Source organism: Amblyomma maculatum, unplaced genomic scaffold (assembly GCF_055883805.1).
Source record: "Amblyomma maculatum isolate TAMU_Amacu unplaced genomic scaffold, ASM5588380v1 scaffold_19, whole genome shotgun sequence".
NCBI lineage: Eukaryota > Metazoa > Arthropoda > Arachnida > Ixodida > Ixodidae > Amblyomma > Amblyomma maculatum.
The window spans coordinates 9,045,749-9,066,925 of NW_028146744.1; the positions used below are offsets into that span (position 1 = coordinate 9,045,749).

The 21,177-nt window shown below is 44.4% G+C and overlaps 1 protein-coding gene across 1 annotated transcript in view; it reads right to left on the bottom strand.

The window, feature by feature from the left end:
* Positions 1-3,409: 3,409 nt before the first annotated feature.
* Positions 3,410-21,177, bottom strand: part of LOC146171647 (uncharacterized) — a 50,574-nt gene continuing 32,806 nt past the window's right edge. Inside the window, exon 6 of the mRNA XM_084586438.1 lies at positions 3,410-3,599. Within this exon, the coding sequence (XP_084442564.1) occupies positions 3,481-3,599 (119 nt within the window). The 3' untranslated portion in view covers positions 3,410-3,480. The remainder of the gene's footprint in view (positions 3,600-21,177) is intronic.

Consider the following 21,177-nt stretch of genomic DNA (forward strand, 5'->3'; position numbering starts at 1 on the left):
CCTAGGTACTTTACATCTTGATACGTGGCTATTTAATGACTATTTAAAAAGTAACTATTCGAGATGTTTATCTTTTTTGGCTGAAACGAATATGGCAGCATTTTTTAGGATTTAGTCACATTCCATTTACAGCACCATGCTATAATCCAGTTAAGGTCTGTTTCTGTATCTTTCCCAGTTTTTATGTTTCAATACAGTATGCAATCATTTGAATATAGTATAATTTTAGCAGTTATATCCAAACTGATATCATTTATAAAAGTTAAGAAGCCTAGCACGAACCCCTGCGGTACGGCAGATGTAACCGGTACACAGTGCGACTTTACGCCACTGATGACTACTTTTTGACTGCGGTCGTGAAGGTAGTCTTTTACCCAGTGTAAGATGTACAGCAAACCTAGGCAAGAAAGCGTAAACAGCAGTAAAGAGTGGGACACCGTGTCAAAAGTCTTCTGAAAGTCCAGCAGTATGCAGTCAACCCGTTTGCCACAATCAAGAGAAAAAAATGTGAAAATTTAAAAAGCTGGGTCACACAATTCAGCTCTGAAGCCATGTTGAAAATTGACAAAAAATTGGTGATCCTGCAAATGACGAAATATGAAATATGAAGTGATGAAAAATTTGGGTCAAACAACAATCCAGCTATGAAGCCATATTGAAAATTGACAAAAAATTGGTGGTCTTGCAAATGACGAAATATGAAATATGAAGTGATGAAATACTTGGGTCACACGACAATCCAGCTGTGAAGCCATGTTGGAAATTGACAAAAAAATTGGTGATCCAGCAAATTTCGAATATTCACACACCCCTACTTTAAACACGCTCACAGTCAACCATTCTCAGCAAGGCTACCACAAATGGATTCTCAAGGGCCACACTTCCCAACACACTATTTTATTCAGGAGAACGACTTCTAAGGACACTGCCTCACCATTTTTCAGACACACTGCACTGCTGGTTTCAGAGGCCACTGCCACGACAGCAGCGACTCCTCTCCCAAGCAATTTGGACATCAGGTAAAACAGTCTGCTGCCAGGGCTGCTTGGCCACAAACTTACTCCCCCATCAAGAAAGAGGAGCCCTCAGGAGCCTGGTGAGTGTAGTTGGTTGGCTCTTGCAATGCATGTATGCAAAGCAGGACCCAATGGTCATACAGACACAACTTGTGCAAATTACACATTCCACTACAACCGAAGTAAGCGGGACTGCCATAAATTATTGCAGAACCTCACCTACCCTATTAAAAGGGTGCGCTATCTCTGTCGACACTGCGCTCGTTTGTTGATGATCAAGAGCAGCATTCAGGCCTTCACACTTTAAACAGCAGGAACTGCAAGAGGCTGTCTGCTACATGTGTGGCATATGCAAGCATTGACGACACTTATGTAATGGCTGGGTTAAACTTGCTTAGAACCTTGCGGCCGTACCCTGCTAACTCTCGGCAACTGTGCAAGTTCGCACTGCACGCATGCCCCGTCTTTGTGCACTTAAACAGTCATGCGACTGCTGCCATTACACACATCAGTTGCCATCTGTAAAGTCTAATATAGGTTGTCTGGTTCAGAAGCCACCATCAGTTGCAAAAGAAGCTCGTATCAAAACGAGTCTCCAAAAGGCTCCTCTCGTTTACAATGCCACCAAGTATTTCTAGCTGCAAGGATTATTACAAAGACTATGTGGCCTTGTATGGGCTGCCAGAAGATTCCGTTAGAGATAGGCGGCCCTTGTGCTAATGTTAAATGCTTGAAATGAAAAAAATAAGTTTGTTGCCATCTGCCATAAAGATAACAAGGCGTTTAGCCCTAAAGGCCGGAATACATGCGGCGCTTTTTCCACGATTTTCGCGCGTCGAAAACTGCTGCGCCGATGCGCCGCCCAGCTCAAGATACATGGAACGACGAAGCAGCGTGAGCGCCGCGGCGGATGACTCGATGCGAAAGAAAATATATCAGCGAGCGGAAATAACAGCAGAGCGAGGTACGAGAGAAGCGATGTCGTCCCTTGAGTTAAAATCACGAAAGGGCTCATTCCACGCTACTGTGCTAAATGTAGAAAGCGTACATATGTAGCGCAAGGATTTGGCTGGCTGGAATGAACGAAGGTATACCTCTGAATACCCGCTCGGATACCAGCGGCACGTTTTTTTTTTTTTTTTTTACAAATTTCACTCCAGGGAGCAAACAAACACATAACGATCCGAGAGTAGGTCGTATGCTCACAAAAAAGCGACATTCTGTGCTTGATTAAGCGTTTATTTTTACGATAATCACATTTCTGCGGCCAAACTGCCGCATACCTCGTCAGTCATGGCGGCCATGTTGACATCGGCTGCTCAAACCGGAAATGCCAGCTTTCCGCGCTCCTATTGACTCGCGTCGGCAGTAGCTTCCGGTTCGATAGGACGCTGCGCCGCCCACGCGTCAAATATCTGGCAGGGCCAGATCGGCGACGGCACTCGTTTTTTTATGACGCGGGGCGTCGAGTGCGCGCCGTCGGGCGTAAAACGCCGGTTTGACGTGGTAAAAACGCTCCATGTATTCCGGCCTTTAGAGTGTCAGCAATTTTAAAATAGGCTTTTAAGTTACAGGAGCACTATCTTCAGCATAGCATTGTCAGCAGCCATGTGCGTCAAATACAGCAACATGTTCACTAACATGTTGCTTAACTTTTATTTTAGTAAACCTTTTCACCTATTAAGCTCTTTCTTTACTTATGACAGGCTTGAAGGCTGCGATATCATTTTCCACGCACCTGTTATCACACTGTAGGGCTAGAAATTCTGGGGCCGTACTCGGGTGGCCGCAGACAGCGCCAGCCAAGCCTACAAGCACGCTTCAAACAGCAGTGGGCTGTTCCCGTCTTCTTCCTCAACGCTGTTATTCCAGTGTGCCTATTCAGAGTTCTGTTGAAGCATGTTACAGGTGCATCAATGTGTCACACACATTCACAGGCGTGGCCGGCACTGTCTGTGGCTGCTCGGTTTCCCTTGCCCCCAAGTGCAGTCTCAAAATTCCCAGTGTTCCAGCAGCGACGAGAATGGTGCATTTGAAAACCTAAAAACTGATATGGGCTACAAACCTTTTCATAAACAATGCACGTAACAGTCATAGTTGAACAGTTAACTATGCAATATTAGCTAACCACCCTGCTAGTTAACACCTACGGACTGTATTTGGATGCACGCATGACTGCTGATAACGCTATGGCAGACAATGTGGTCTTCCAAACTCACAAAATCTTATTTTTAAATATTGCTGACAGTGTTGGATGAAACATCCTTAACAATGTAAAACATCAGAACATCAGCCCTACACACACCAGGGTGAGGGCAACAGTGTAGAACATCAGTCCTTTACACACCTGGGTGAGAGCAAAAGTGTAAAACATCGCCCCTTCACACAGGAACTGAAGCTTTGACCAGAAAATTTATGTGGCCATCAAACTGGCTGCACAGATTGGTGACAGGCTTGAAAGCAGTCACCTCCGCCTTGACTTGCCAACCTGCACATTGTTAGACTTGGGTGTATCCAGACGAGAAGCACGCTTGCGTTTGGGTACACCCTCCTGTGGCTCCTCCTTTCCCTGCCTGCCCTTGGCTGCAAAAGAGGAAGCAGAGGAGATTCACAAGACAGCTCAGTATGATGGAAACGGAATCTATATCATTGGACACTCGGTTAAAAGTTTTTGATTTCTTCACCTAAAGCTCTCTAGGCTGCAGCTCAATCTAATGAGACTGCCAGTATGAGCAACAGCTGCCACACTATGTAGTGATGGATGATGCATCTCTCCAATTGGCAACTAGACATTTAGGGAAGAAAGCGTCAGTGTTGAAGTTTTGTACCCGACATTGAAAACTGCCGCCCATAAAATGAAGGCTCAGCCTTTTCAAACGAAATGATGGTTGGCCCAATATTTAATGAACAGAGCAGTGACTGCTCCTCATAAGGTGAGCTACGAAAATAAAAGGGTGGCAGAAAGTTATGACTAAATTTGTGGTGGCCATAACTGCTGCAGGACAGGGCTAATCAGAGATCAATGGGAGAGGATGTCACCATGTGGTAATGATAGGTGTGTGCCACTTCATCATTTCAACGCTGTTAATGCCTTTCAACTGGATGTTTCTGCACATTTTAGTTAAGACAAATTGTCTATGTGCTCAAAACCTCCTGCAGGAGGCTTTACAATTCAACCACGTTTTTCCCGCCACCCTTTGCAATTGCAATAGTGAAGTATGAAATAGCGGCATGAAAAACTACCGGTCGTGCAATTTGGCAGACTCAGCAGGGAGAGGATGTCACCATGTGGTAATGATAAGTGTGTACCACTTCATCATTTCAACACTATCAATCCCTTTGTGTCCACATTAATGGGGTCCACTGCAGTACAAGTAGGGTTGTTCATTTTCGGGTAAAACCCGATTTTACCCGATTTTTGCACCCCGAGCATGTTCCTAAAATATCGGGTAAAACCCGATTTTTCCCAATTTCTGAAACAACTGTGCCCACGGAATTGCTGTGCCTTCAGTTGGTGCGCAACCGAGAAGCGGCCAAAGCGGCCGACAGACAATCGTTAATTGCAGGCCCCGTGGCGCCATCTAACGTTGGAGTCCCGAACACAGCGCCGGTAGCTTGGGTATGCGCAGCGGCGATATTTACACATCGTGCATTCGCAGCACTGCTGGCTAGCGTTCAAGATGGGAAGAAAACGAAAGACATTGGATGATCGGTGCAAAGAACACGAGGATTTGCAGACTACAACAAAAGACTCTGAAGGCAGCCGCGCGCTGGTGTGCAAGTACTGCAACACCGAGATGGTCACCGATCCAGCGAAGAAGCCCTACGACCGAATTCGCGAGCATCTCACGTCATCGCGTCATAAGAAGTTTAAGATGGCGGTCCAAGAAGCTGAAAAGGCGGGAACATCTCAGCCAACGCTCTTCGATGTTTCCTGTAGGCAGCGTGCGAAAGAAAATGAAGCGGATGGCGTGATTCACGACTTCGTTCGTGCCCTGGCGTACAGTGGAATCGGCATGCATCAGGCGGATGGACCTCTGGGGGATTTCGTACACAAATACTGCAAGGCCGTTAAAACTGTGCCGACTGGACAGCGACGTCGGATTAAATACCTGAAAGAGGCTTTTGACAAGGACATGGCGAAAATCCGTGATGATATGCAAGCCGTTAAAGTTAGTGTTATCATCGACGAATCCCCTGACAAAACCGGAGTGCCTACCATTAACACTCTGATGTGCTATTATAGTCAAACAGCAAAAAAGAAGCAGGTTTGTTTAGTCGACGTCGACAGAGTTAATGCTTCGAACAGCTACACAGTGGCCAGGGTAGTCGGCAAGGCTCTCCTTACTGTGGGCAAGACGTGGAAGGATGTTGTAGCCGTCGCCACAGATTCCGCGGAGTACATGCGAAAAATGGTACGCGAGATCTGCGAAGCTGAAGCGATCCACATCTTGCACGCAAAGGACTTAGCCCATTTGATCCATGTGAGCGTTGACCATGCGATTTCGTCACCTTGCGTGTCTGATGTTCGATCTGCAGTGATCAAGTTTGGAGCATTATTTAAGCACGCTAACAAGCTGCACCAAAAGTGCATCGAAATATGTGCCTCTAATAGTGTGTTTGGCGCTGATGCAAATAAGCCTCCTTCTGTAGTTCCGAACAGATGGCAAAGCTTCTACAAAGCACTTGTTGTCGTCATAGAAATGTGGAGCTCATTAACAGAACTTGTTGAATGCTCGCATGATAGCAACAAAGCGGAAGCTATTCGAGCGATACTTTCTGAAAAAGAGGTTCTTTATGCAAAGGCAGTCTTAATGAGAGATGCACTCGAGCCTCTTTTAGATGTCCAGAAAACGCTTGAAAGCGGAGAACTCCTCATGCCAAGCTTCGATCACCTCGTAAACGTCAAGCTACAGCAGACTGTCAACGAGCTTTCCACGACGATCGGTAAAAGTGATCGGGCGAAAGGTGTTTTGTCTATGTTGCCGCAGTGCCATATTAGTAAAAACTTGTTGTGAAGAGTTTTGCGCCAAAATCTCCACAAAATGGGGCTGCACTTTGAAACGGAACGTCTCAGACAAAGAAGAAAACCAGTTGACATTGTGGAAACTGGGAGTCGTACTCGATCCGTTCCAGAAGCGGCTGCTGAGTCAGTCGTTTGATGACTACCGGCTTCTCTCCGTGATGGACAATGTAGGCTCGCTTCGTGAGTTCAACCAGTACTTGCTGGAAGCAAGCCCCACGAATGAAGGGGTTGAAGTGGACTTTTGGAACGACGCAACTGTGCGTTACCCAAGGCTAGCATATGCAGCGTTATCATTGTTGTGCCTAGCTAATGGCAGCTGTGACGTTGAGCGAACATTCTCTCAGCTAAGGTACCTGCAGAGACCAGACAGGTCTCGTATGGAAACCGAGATGTTGCGCATGCAGATGATTATGTATGTTAATAAGGACGTGTAGAACGTCGATGACCAGCCCTCGTGAATAAAATGTTTCTTTTCTCAAAATTGACCGTCGCCTCCCACTGCGAGTAATAATTAATTACCAAAGAAACACCAAATTTTGCAATATTTTCTTGAAAGCAGCCGAAAATCTAGCCCTAATTGTTACCCATCGGTTAGAGCAAATCGAATAAATTATTAGTTTGCAAATTTAACCCGATAAAACCCAAATTGCGGAATTTTCCCACGAAAAACCAGATTTCTCCCCTATTATCAAGCCGAAAAATAACGCCCGATTTTTACACCCCGAATTTGAAAAAATATAAAATCCGAAAACGAATAACTCTAAGTATAAGGCATGAAAGACCACAATATTTAGGTAATAAAACACAATCCGAACCCAGATATTTCGTTGGCATCCTCTCTCCTTTACCATCACATATTAAAATCAGATTAAAACATAACTATGAGTGACGACACTATTCACAGTACTAATCCTCAGCAGTGAACAGAGTATTCACCAAGTTGTTTCTGAAAATGTAGCTTTCTCCTTTTTGCTGATGTGATTTCATCATCTGCAGTTACTCAGCAGAAGTAATCAAGTTGATCAGAATCTGAATAATTTGCTCCCTGCTATCTACAACTTCTGCACTGATCTCTCGTTGCGTGTTTTCTCTGTAATGATGCATAAAGCAACACTCTCACCTCATGTTACTTTCCTAAAAATGCTGAATAATTTATAACAAACTTTCTTTTCTGTTCGATGCAACGCCGGGGGGACACCACTGTTAATTATGCAATACACAGGTTGCACAGACGTCACTTCCGGTGAGTGCGGAAGGCGAGTCGGCCATGCTGGAGAACCGGATCGAACGCTTGTGCACCACTACGCAGCTCGAATTACTCCGTGTTTGAGTCTTTTAGCACCTACGAAATGGTTTTTTACGCTATATTTGGCTGCTTAAACCGAAGTGACAGTTCGAGGCGAAAGAAGAAGCCGACAAACACTTTCGCCTGCCGAGAATCATTGCATACATGTGCAAACAGACTAAGGCGCTGAGCACAAATCAGCACACGGTGTGGCTGGCTCATTAATCGAGCTGATCTGGACCCCAACAAGCCGAATTTACGAGTGTGCGGAGCTCACTTTGATGTGTCTTACATGTACTGTGAACTTGTTTTGCAAAGTGGACAGAAAAAGCTGAATAAATTAATGCTTTCACAGATTACTCTACTAGGACTCTCATAAATTTTGCTACGTTTGGACGCTGTCTGATGCGGCATGGCTTTGTAGGTGAAACAGGGATAGCGTATCTACTTTACATTTGATCCCATTTGAGCGCGCCTACTTTAACAACCGCCACATTTGTTTAACTGCGCAAATAATTTTTTTTTTTTTTTTTTCAGGGACGCTGTTAGGGCTGTCGCTGAGCCTTTGAGAGTGGTCGACTTACAAATAAAATTATTGAGCTTACACAAAGGAGCACTTTTCTTTTTGATCAAAATAGACACATGCACAGCAGATAAACTGGTCGTGGATGAAGCAAGTATCCACTGTCCAATGAAAAACTATCTTACAGAACTTTGCATTCAACATTGGATTTAAACCTCAGTACTTTTTCACAAAATGTTTTGTTAAGAGTAACCCTAAGCAGCTACTGTTTTTAGTCTTTTCCTCTCTCCAAAATCACCCCTGCTTCTTTTATGCTCAAAACTGCACCGAACTGGAACAACCCATCCTCCGTCATCTCCATCGAGGCTCCTCACACATCCAAGGATGCTTGTCTTCATGTACTGTAATTATTTTTTTTTAACGCCTGAGCAGCTTTGAAAGTAATAAATTCAAATAGCTATACAGGCGGACATGCAGGGCTTATATTTGTTAACTGCATGTTTCGCAGCCACAAATTTCGGCTCAAGGACGTCCGATACTTTGATACTTTCTCGTAACAGTAAGTGCTGCCGTCACAGCGAGAACTTTTTTTTTCTTCAAGCAGAGATTCATTCGCGTAAACCATTTCGTGCAATTTAACTTGAAAGCTTACATCTCCGAGCAGAAGCACTTTTTCATCTTGCAGGCGCTTCGCAGTCAGGCTTCTCACTCACACGATGATGAAATAGTTGTGCGCCTCTAATGATTGAATGCCTTCTAAAGTCACAAAGCTGGAGGAATAAACAAAATAGCTGACGATATCACCGTGGGTCACTAATACATCAGCGTCGGCCGTCGTGTCGACTCCCGGTCATAGTGCGTATGGATCCGTACCGCCGCACATTTGCACTTTTTCTTCATAGCGTACAACGCGCACCGATCCAACTAGTTCAGGGTAACAGTCTGCACACAACGGCTCATTACACTGAGGAGGAGGCATTGCGCCCAAAAGAACAAGAAAATAATGCCCCAAGCGCCTGTACAGTGGTCCGGCGTAACAGAGCTACCAGCGCGAAACACACACAGTCGGACGAGTGGTTCGGCAGTGGTTCACCAGCATGGCCGCTCGCGCTGGAAGTGACCTCATGTGCAAGGCATGTATAGCATTTCACACACACAATGTTTTTCACTTCTTTTCCTTTCATTCATTGTAGATTTTTGCGTTACAACTGACAACAATGCCAGCTTTTTTGCGCACACGGGGCCCTTGGGCTCTATCATAAAAAATCTTCCGATTATGATTTCGCCGGGTTGGCACTCAATGTCATTAAATCAGCTTCACTTGGTGATGTTCTGAAGGAGGAGCATCGGGTGTGGGAAATTTCCTTGTTGCTGAAACCCTAGCACAGGCTACTGAGGCCTCTGCAAATGGAAATAAAGCAGTGGGAATGCAGAGTGACCATGGCTCAAGCGCAAGCAGAAATATAAAGTATGCTTTCCTTGGACCACTAGTTGAAACAAGCTGTGATATCAGACTCTCAGCTGAAGTCTGAGCTTGCAAAGCAGTCTTTGCCACTGTTGTCGGCATGGATATGAAGTAGAAGCAGCACGCAAATGGTGTTGAATTCACCGTGTGTCCTACTGACAGCTGAATACCATTTTTGTTGACATTTCAAACCACTCTGCTACAAATAATTATTTCTACAATGCCTGCTGTAAAAAAACTGAACACTGAAACCGAAACTACAATTGCCGTGCTATTCACCTATGTAGGGAGAGAAATCGGCCGTTTCTTTAGGAATAAGCAGCTGGGAAACACAACTCAAGTATGATGGAAATTTAACTACAGCTTGCAACATGCAACCTTATATTCAATCAACAAAATTGCCACAGATGACAGCCTCTCATCTGCCATTGGCATACTTAGTTTTGTATTTTTCATCTTCAATTATGAGAAGCTTCCCTCCACAACTGAAATAGGCAATGAACAAGTTAATTAAGGCCATCCATATGACTGGAAAGTCATTTTTCAAGTTGTGCTAGAGATATTAAAAGGAGTGTGTTAACAAGAGCACAGCGGCAGGTACAGCCGCCCACAGACACGAATTACAAAGCATGGCTTGGACTGCTGCCCACGAGGTGATAGACATCGGATGTGAGATAATGCTCTGGGTATGTTTACGACGGCCAATATTGCGCAGCTCACTTTATTTCTCAACCGAGCACGTAGGCTTTTCTCCGTGTTTTGTTCGCATATGCAGCCGTGCACGCCCAGGCAACCAACGTGTTGCAGCTTGGGACATAATTTCATGCAACTGTATTACTTGTTATCAAACCTTACCGGTAGGTCAAGCTCACTTTTGCTCTGCGGCTTATTTTTTTGCCTTCATTGATTACGGCACAATATGTGTGACTTTCTGTGGAATACACTTGTCAGTGCATGACAATGGTTGTAATATTTACTTGTTTTAGATCCGCAGCTTTCAGACAGAACTCCGAGGCGCACGAGCTGTAGAAGCTAAGCACGCAATTTCGGGTTCTGGCGCTAAGAAAGCTGCAATCTGTTACCCAGGTGAGTGAGGCTACATTCACGAGCAAAATGCGGAAAACGCCTAGGTAACGAGCATGCTGTCTACGCAGCAATCGTGCACCGTAAAAAACGCGGTCAAAGCAAGCTGCAAACCAGCTGTCGTCAGCCATCGTAAACGTACTGAGAGCATTATCTTGCACCCGATGACAGTCACTTCGCGGCGCTGGTGGCAGTCCAAGCCATGCTTTCAATCATTGGTGTCAAGTCCATGGGCGGCTGTACAAACATTTCCCCACAGGGATGTTGATCCTTTCCATCAGCACATTTTTTTTTCCTTCAGGGCACTGTGGAGGAAAGCTTTCTATGGAAATTTGCGAAGTCATAAGGGAAACTGCCGAAATATGCGCAGCGCTCCATCGCCCACATTGCAGCAAAATATTGCTCCCCTGTGCCAAAGCACAGTCTCTCAGAGTGCCCATAAATCCACTCCTGCACTGGACTGACTAAAATGCTTTAAATAAATAATTTCTGGCTGCAAAGCAAGATCGTTTGGATTAATTTATTTTGGTGTATTCCTTTGGTGTTCACTATCAGTATGGGTTGCATTGGTAAATGTGTTTCTGAAACACAAGATCAGATGCACCCCAATTTTTTGTGCTAGTTCAATTTCTTGAAAACATCAGTGCTCTCCATTTGCCATATACTTTTCCTGTAATTTCATTCTTGTGGGTCACTGAAATCAAAAATAGTTTGTTATCCTGGTCCTGCTCTAATTACCTCCCAATTAGGTACTCTTAGAAGGACCAAGTTAAGCGTTAAATTGGATGACTGTGGAGTAGACATTTCTGGCTGGTAATGTAGAATATGTCTTGCACATTTATCATTATGACTTCCTTTATTACCAAATAACAGTGCTTCGACTGCGAACTGGCATAAAGAAAGTTTGATGTACCAATTATCTTTGTACATATGGGCAAAAGTTCTGCGAGAGAAACCGATACTATTGATGAGAGCATAACCCATTTCAGTTACTTACAGGCCAATGATATGGTAGCTAGGCTAACTCAGGTTGGTTTAGCCTTATTACAGAAATTAGACTTACTTTAACAGGGGCTTCTTTTTCGGTCCTTAATGAAGATTATGACCACACCACACATCGGGTCTTTAGGCGGGAACACAATCTTTGAGAGCAAAATAATCGCTAAAAAGTTTATTTCTGGAAGAGTATATATGCCAGTAGTATGCATTATAAATACCCTTTCTCTTATCAAAGCCTAATTTATTGTGACTGGCCATAAGGTTTTCTTGGCAGGAAATACTGGAGTGGGTTGCCATTACCTTCTCCAGTGAATCACATTTTGTCAGAACTCTCTGCCGTGACCTGTCATATCTTTGGTGGCCCTACACAGCAGAGCTCACGACGTCATCGAGTTTCGCAAGCCCCTCCGCCACGACAAGGCAGTGATCCATGAGACTCTTGAGAGTTCCTTGGACTGCCCGAAGATCAAATCAGTCAATATTGTCGACCATAAACCCTGACTGCTCATTGGATGGTCAAATTCTAAAGTTAAAGCTCAGCTACTTTGGTCATCTGATGAGAAGAGAGGAGTCGCTGGAGAAAGATTTGATGTTGGGAAAGGTTGAGGGTCACCGGAGAAGGGGTAGGCAGTGAACGCGATGGTTAGATGGCATCCTCGAGGCGCTGCAGATGAAGTTATGTGATGTTAGGAAGATAGAGACTGGAAAGCGTGGCGTGATATGGTCCACAGGGTCACGAAGAGTCGGACACGACTGAACTGAACTGAATTTATTGTAGAAATACTGGGAACTAATGATATAACAAGCCGCGGCATCCTCAGAGCCGCGAGCAAGAGCTGAAAATGGCCAAACTTGGTGTGCCCGCCAGTCCTATCTGGCTCAACCAAGCACTGCCACCACCAGCGGCAGCGATGGCAGAGCTGACGAAGCATGGCTTGCTGTGCGGGTTTGGCAGTGGCCTTCGAATTGCCTGCTCTCAAATTCAAGACCGTAATTGGACGAAACTCTCGAGAATGTGGGGGATTGGGCTATTGACTGCTCTAACATGGTGGTCTGTACCACCTGCCCCCGTCATCTGCTTTGGATCTTTTATTTGAGTCTCATTTCATACTTCCCCCACCACACCCGACATATCTATCCTATCTGCCATCTTTACGATCTCACATCAAACTCTCAGTTTAGTTTCATGAAATGTGTCTATCAGTGCGTGGTCAGTCATGATGTCTCAAGGTGCAACACATGTTTGGTGCACGCAAGCGTTCTATGAAGGCCGTCCACATGACCAAGCGCGCCGCCAGTGACTGCACCGACACTTAGAAAGCAAAGGAAATTTAGAAAAAGTGCCTCGTCTTGCCCCGACGCAATTATCCATGATTTATTATAATGAATTTCACAACACCAAAACATTTTGCAAATTCTCCAGGTCTGGGATAAAGGACGCATGTGACCAGGGTTCTCCCCACGGTGGACAGCACTGGCTTTGCCGCCCACCTCTCAGTTGCCCCCATTTTCAACTACACGCCCACCATCACCCACCTCTTGGGCCTCAAGTTTGCGTTACTTGGGGGCAACTTTCTGTGACAGTAATGTTTCAGATGCTACAGTGCGCGTCACTCGGGACGGCATCACCTTCTAACACCTACTCATATTTTCTCTTTTGCGTCCACATGCATCCACCGTTCGTCGAATATGCTGAACCATTGTGTTTTGAGGATGCTTGACCACTCACTGTCTATGAAGTGAAGTATCTCCGCGTTACGCAAAGGGGCGTCTGTAACGAGGCACCATTGCTATGGCATCGCACTGCAAAAAAGGCCACGGTGGTACTTGCGATTTTGAAGAAATTCTTCAATATTCCCAAAAATGTGCACAAAACAAGTAAATCCAGAAACAATTGTTGTCGCATAGCTTTCATCTCAAATGTATGCACAACCATATTCCAGGTGTTCACTATAAAATTACTGTGATACAAACAATTTTTCCCAAGGGACAAAAATACCAAGATTTTGCTGTATTCAAAAAGAAGAGCTGCACAGCCATCTGTGCTGTCATTTTATTTTCCTCAAGTCACCTACTGTGTTTCCTATTCATTTTATACTGCCACCCCCCCTCATGCCGTCAAGTGTCAACCTCTCAAAATTTTCTGGGGGAAAATCTGCATGAGAACCATTTTGACATGTTTTACTGCAACTTGAGAACCATCCAACACAGCTCTATAAAACTTGCTAGTAATAGAAATGGCAGTGCTATACACTGAAAATGCCATCAAGATATCTGGCAAAACAAAAAAAAAGCTCTCAACCTTCTAGGGTTGCTTTCTCAAAATCAGTGCAGCTTTTATGCGCCATTCAGCTGTCGAGTCGCGTTGCCATTGGCGCCATTCCCGGTGGAACCGAGCAAAAGCCACGAGACAGTCATGAGCCAAAAAGAATTTCTGGAAAGAGGAGAGAGCAAAGCTCGTGGCTATCCTTTCTCTTCTTCTGAGAAATTCTCTTTGGCTCAGAAGAAAAACAGAGAACTTTGCAACTGCACATACACACAAGCATCTCTCAAATACTATGCCTCTGTATATCACAAAACCCGTGCTCAAATTTTGCATTACAGAGTATCGCAATCGTCCTTTAATTTTTTTTTTTTGCGCCTAGTGGCGCTGCATCTTGGGAGCCGCTTACCAGATTTTCATGAAGTTGTTTTTATTTCATACCTAAATAAATTTACAATCCCATTTTCTCAGGACACTGTCTGGAATCAACAATAGACAATTAAAATTTGGTTCATGCAGATCTAACCAGACAAAATTTGAGACTGTGCTAAAATTTTTAAGGAAGGAAATTAGAAAACTGGACTTTGTCTTGCCCTGAGGTACTAATTATCCAGGAATGGACACACTGACTTCCACAGTGCCAGCACATTTTGCAAATTCTCCAGGCCTGTCCCACGGCACCTACGTAAACCATATTGATATACTTCTCCTCAAACCTGAGAACCAGTGAGCACAGCTCCAAGAAACTTGGTACGTAGTTATTCAAATGTTTGTACTATGAGCCTACCCTAAAAATTGCATCAAATATCTTGTGCTCAACCCCGTTTAATCTGAGACCATTTCCCATCACGCAAAAGCCAGCAGCACTGTCGGATACACAAGATGGCTACAAAAATGCATAACCCGTAGCTGCACAGCAAGAAAAATCAATGACACCATGACACACAAAGCAAGCCAGGCGTTCACAACGCAGCACTTGGAAGCATCCACACCAATTTGCAGCCAAGGCTACCACCACTTCGAATGAGCCCAAGCATGTCATTCGGCCTTATGGGCGAGTTCAGATAAGAACAGTGATCGACTATATTTTGTTTTCAGTGAAATTTTTAAATGTGATGGGCAAATGTGTCTAAACAAAGAAATCAATCTTAGTTTTCTAAGATATGCCTCGGTTCTTACGGGGCAGAAATAATCGCACATCAAAGGAGGTGGAAAGCTTCGTTTTTGCCATTTTGTAAAGTTGCAAGTGTGGAGCCCTGCTGCCCAAATTTTTCTAGCATATCAGCATTTACTCATTTATTCTATGCAACTAATGTTATAAAAATTTTTTTTTTGGTTTTGTTCTTGATTTTTAAAGAAGGAATAGCGAACTTTGTTCTAGGTGCGATAAGCTCCAGAAAAGCCAATTTTTAGCCTTACAAGCTGGCACGATGCACTTTGCACAGATTAATGAGTAAATACTGATGTGCGCAAAATTTTAGTTCTTCCCAAATTGGCAAAAACATTTTCAACCTCTCGTGACAAACTTTTTTTTTTTTTTTTTTCAGAAAACAAAGCCATATCTTACAAAACTAGGGTGCCTTCCTTAGCGCCGACATACCTGCCCGTAACAAAAATTTAATTGAAAACAAAAGATGGTTGCCATGCAACCTCAATTTCTGTCCTTTTCTGAACATGGCCATATATATATATATACATGTGGAACCAGTTTTCCCTACTCCCTCCCTAGATTTGGTTCTATAGGGTTTAATGTCCCAGTGACTCAGGCTATGAGGAATGCCGCCATGGAAGACCCTGGAAATTTCGACCACCTGCTGTTCTTTAATGTGCGCTAATCAGGGGGTGAAAGCAGGCTGAGCAGCTTTGAAGAAATCAAATGAGTTTTGGAGCATGTTTATAAATTCACACGCTTATAGTAATTGCGTTTTTCTCTTCCCAAGATGCAAAAAAGCATGCTTTTAGTTCTTTACATATTCAACAATTAATGCTCTGCATGCACCTCTGAAAAGACAAACAGCAAAAAACATGTACAGATGTTTAAAATAACACAGGTAACTTGAGCAACAATTCGGAACAGACTAGCAGCAAATCATATGCTTGATCCTTCACTTTGTATCCGAACATCAGGCCATCTAAAAGCATCTGCCCATTTTGATCTGCCACTTTGATGCACTCAAGTGCCGCCACTAGTTTGGAGCTCACATCAATAAGCAGCACATTTCTGCTCTCTTGCGCATGTCCCTTTCGATCATAAGCATATGCTTAACAGTTCCTGGGTACTAGACTGACAGAAGGGCAGCCTTTTCTTCAAGTTTGCTCCCGCCTGCCTCCTCATGTTTTTGCTTGAGCCATGCTGGGGCTCCCTCAGTTTCAACATGACGGCAATAGGCCCTGTTTGACTTTCCAACATCCTTGACAAGGTTTCTAGTATGTGGCACCATCAGTGCATCACCCCCCAAACACTTCAGGTATGCTTTCGTTTGAGGCAGGCATAACATGCCTGTTGTCAAGCCTATTACTGACAATGAGGCTTGACAGTGCAGCACCTGCTTGTTTTCAGAGCAGAAGCATTAGAGCAACCCCGCGTTCTCGTGAAGCGCATGCTTTGCTCAATCACAACCTTGAATTTAAGCGCGGGAAACTCAAAAACCGCTGCAAGACTCTCAATCGGAAGCAAGCCACGCCTGGACCGCGGTGCCTTTACCGCCGCCGAGGGTCGCAAAAGAAAGCTCAAGAATTCACAAACAAAACAAGATTAAGATGGCGGTGCTCAGTTCGGCGGGAGAGGAATGGCGCACACGAAGTTTGAGAATTTTCGGCGCTTGCTCGCTGCTCCGTTGCTGCCGCAGCTTGTTATATAATTAATTTCCAGTATTTCTATCGTGATTAGGGCATTGATAATTACGGACAGGGTAGTTCATAAGACATACTACCGGAATATATAATCTTCCAAAAATCGACTGCTTCACGATTTTTCGGTTTTCAAAGGTCGCGTCCCCCCTTAATCAAACTGCACTGAATCACACTTTTGTAGGCAATATTCTTAATGGCCCAGTGTGTGGCAAAAACACTGTTCTGCTAAATTTGCTGGCAATACACTGAGGCAGCAAACTTGGAGCAGTTTTGGAGCAATATTGCATTTTGTAGCAGGAAAGAGCAGGGAAGGAGCAAAATGGACTAGCACTTCCACCCCTGACTGACACTGCACAGCACACAGTCGCCATCAAAAAAGCAGCCGCCGTGGCCACAATCGAACCTCCATCCTTGAGCTCAGTAGTCGAGTGCCCTGAGCGGGTGTACCACAATTCTGATGCTTGTCGCACAGAATTCATGGTGGCACTGCACAATTTCTCGTTGCACATGCGCTAGCCGGAGGCTAGCTCACGACAGGGATTTGAGCCATTGACATTTGTACAGGGTCGTCCACTATAAGGTGACTATGCAAGAATGTGGTAGTTCTCGCAGTGTCGGTGCGTCCTGCCTGACTGTGCTGTAGCAGCCCACGCCAAGAAGCACCACCTACAGGTCCATCTGTGCCCGCGCTACCACATGCTTTCAAACTGAGGCTTTGGCAAATATGGTTCACAGGTTCTGCATGAAGCATGACAGTCTACGTGGAATATGCACACACACACAGTGAGTACAGTCCAAGAAGAAAGAACTCAGATGTCGAAGACCGTGCTTGAAAATATTTCACCCACTGCACCATAATGCTTTTGCATTCAGTGTTAAATACCGTATGTCAAATTTATTTCAAATCTTCCTACTTGGAAATGATCATAAGACAAACCAAGCCCAGCTTGCTGGGCGAGTTGCTTCGTACAACCCATCACTATAGCACAAGAAGCTGAGAAAAAGAATCAGCACTGTGTCTCATCTGCTACTGTGTGTACCGCCTGGAGTTCTGTAGCCATGGTTTGTCATTAGGGGAAATTTCTGTAGAAACAAACCATGCTTATAAATTACACCACATCAGTAAATCCAACCTCTCTCTCTAGAGCAGCCAGGCCATTGAACAGAACATTTGTCTACATCCATGCACAGAGGAACAATATTCACGCACAAACCCCCCCACAATCTTGTACTTCTTCAAAAATAAAATGGTTGCAATTTTTGTGCGGCCATTTTTTTTTCACCATTTCTGAATTAGAGCCACAGTCGAACCAGAATATATCGAACCCGGATATTTTTAATTTCGGTTCTATCAAAAAAGGAAAGTTGCGTCGTATATCGAACTCTAATTTCACCGGTCGTTCGATATATCGAACTTCGCATCACACACTGGAAGGTGTGGCTTCCCCAAAGACTATCACATCACTTTCGGCCATTTGCCACGCGACATTTTCAAGCTACGCATGGAAGGAATGTGAGAGAACAGTGCGGCAACGGCTGGTCTAAAGCAGCACCGCGCCCTTTTCCCAAAGGCGCACGCATCTGCAGCGATCGTTTGCCGTGCGCCGGCACTTGATGTTTGCAAGCCATGCACGTGATGAAACCAAAGGCAACCAGTCTGGCAACGGCCGGTACGGAGCAGATGCAGCCAATGAAGCAGTGGTGTTCAGGAGAGGGGAAACAATGCGATAGAGCAAATCGCAAGGGTGCGCCCATTCTTTCTCTCTTCCCTTCCTACGCATGCGCCGACACGCAGCCCGTGGCAGACTGAACGTCAGACGCTTTCTCCAGTGTGTGCTGCGGGTGACATGCCAAGCGCATCTTGTGTCGTGCTGAACGTGCGGCATAGCTTAAGCTATGGCGGCTGCGGAGGAGTGGCAAGTTTGTTTTTTGTTTGTTTGTTGTTGCTTTTTTTTGCGAGAGTCGTCCGCCCTTGTCGTCATGCTGAACGTGTGCTATAGTGTAAGCTATGGCGACTGCGGACTTTAAGAAGTGGCAGATTTTTTTTGTTTTTTTGTTCGTTAGTTAGTTATATGGAGTTTTTTGGCGCATAAGCAACTGTGGCTATCATGCGCCAACCGCAAGGTTAGACGATCAAGTGGCTACAGTAATGATGCTCAGATTTGGTTTAAAACATTGGCTTCCTTTAAAAATCCATAAACAAGTGAAAAATCAACAAGTGCTTCTTGGCCTAAAAGCAATGCGGGATGAAATGGGATGTGTTCTTTGTAAAATACAGTAAAATATTTTTTCCTGTGCTCCTCAAGTTGTGAGCATGAGATTAAAATATGATTTACTGTTAGCTCATGTCCACACATTTCACATACAGGTTTGCCTTTTTTCGTTAGTAGGAAGTTATGTGTTATGTGTGTATGGCCTATGCGCAGACGACATAAAATTACCTCAATGAAACGTTTCTGATGTTCACATGATTGCCACTCTCCTAATATGGGCTTTATGGAGTGAAGCTTGTTCTCTGCTTCGCTTCCCCATCAGCCTGCCATTTAGCTCGTAATTTCGTACGTACTAAGTTCATTCCGTCTCTGTGTGGCATGTTGATTTGCTTTATTTGTAAATTTTTCGCACTTGCTGCGCATACATCTGCTCGTTCATTACCCTTTATCCCAACATGACTGGGTACCCAGCAGAATTTGATAGTATGTTTTCTTCCTGTGATATTTACTATGTTGTGTACAATGTTTTCTATCAGTGGTTGAACAGCATTTTTGGAGCTTATTGCACTGATGACACTTAATGAATCTGTGTAGATGATGCTGTTTTTGATGTTCTTATCCAATATTTTCTCCACAGCAACACAGACAGCGTAGCATTCGGCTGTAAAAACTGATGCACACTGGGGTAGTCGTGTTATTTTCTCTGTGTTATTTTGTACTATTGCACTGCCAACATAGTCTTTAGTTTTTGAGCCGTCTGTAAAAAATGCAATGCAATTTTTATATTTTTCTTTTAATGCAAGGTATTCTTGTGATATATGCTCATGTGGTGTGCGTGTTTTTTGAAACTGCGTTAGCGTGAGGTCGAAAACTGCTGGGAGGGTGTACCATGGTGGGAGTGGTTTATTTCTTGGGGCAATACTTGGCAATTCACTAATGTCTAAATCTTGGCACATTTGTTCGAAGCGCATGAGAAGCGGCTTAATCAACCGGGGCTTGTTGTTGAAGACTGTCCTAGAGGGACATTCCGTGACTACTGAATGACATAGATGTTTTGGTTGAGAACGAAGTTTCAGGATGTATGCACATGTTAGGGCGCATCGTCTGTCCTTTAATGCAGGTTCATCTGTTTCTACATAGAGGCTGGTTATTGGGGATGTTCTGTACGCGCCAACTGCTAACCGTAATCCAAGATTGTGTATCGGGTCTAGTCGTTTTAAATAGGATGTCCTAGCTGAACCATATACTATACAACCGTAATCTAACTTAGAGCGCACCACGGAGCAGTAGATTTGCAGAAGGCATGCTCGGTCGGACCCCCACCGTTTTCGCGACAGCACCTTTAGGACGTTAAGTGATTGGGCTGCTTTCTTTTTCAGATTGTTTATGTGGGGAAGAAATGAAAGTTTCTTGTCGAATGTGATACCCAGAAATTGTTCATGCTTCACTGGTAGTATGGTTTGGTTGAGGTATAACGTGGGATAATTCTGTAAGCCTCGTCTCAATGAAAACACAACAGCCACTGTCTTTTGAGGAGAGAACTTAAATCCATTGATGTCTGCCCAGGTAGCTAGTTTATTTAGTGTCAGTTGTAGTTGTCTCTCACAGGTGGATATGTTGGAGGAAGTGCATGCTACTTGCAGGTCATCTACGTAGACGGAGTACATTATGGACTTTGGGATTATTGCAGGTAACGAGTTCATTTTCACTATAAAGAGAGTTGTGCTTAGAATACACCCCTGCGGCACGCCGTTTTCTTGTGCAAAAGTCGTGGAGAATACTGTGCCTAAACAGACTTGAAATGTACGGTTCGTCAGGAAGTCATTCAGGCAGCTCAGCATCCTGCCCCGGATACCTAGATCTGCTAGGTCGCGGAGGATACCGAACCTCCACGTGGTGTCGTAGGCCTTCTCCAGGTCGAAGAAGACCCCGACACAGTGCTGCCTGTGGCTGAACGCCTCCCGGATTGTGTTCTCGAAGCGGACAAGGTGATCGGTTGTTGATGATGCCTTTTTGAAGCCGCATTGATGTATATCGAGAAGATGCCGGGATTCAAGAAAAAAGGTTAGTCTGATGTTTACGATGCTTTCAAAAGATTTCGCAATGCAGCTGGTTAGGGCTATTGGTCTGTAACTGCTAGGACATGTGGGGGGTTTGCCTGATTTCAAAAAGGGTACTATTATGGCTTTTTTCCAAGCTTCTGGTATCTTGCCAGTCGTCCATATTTTATTTAAAAAATTCAGCAATGCTTCTACAGCGGCTTGTGAGAGATGGGCGAGCATTTGGTAGTGTACATTGTCAAGTCCCGGTGCTGTTTTTTTGCCAGAAGATAAGGCTCTGTTTAATTCATGTATTGTTACAAGTGCATTGTAGTCGTCATTTACACCTGTCCGAAGGGGGAGCTTTTGCTTTTCTGCTGTTGTTTTATGCTTTTGAAATGTGCGAGTGTAG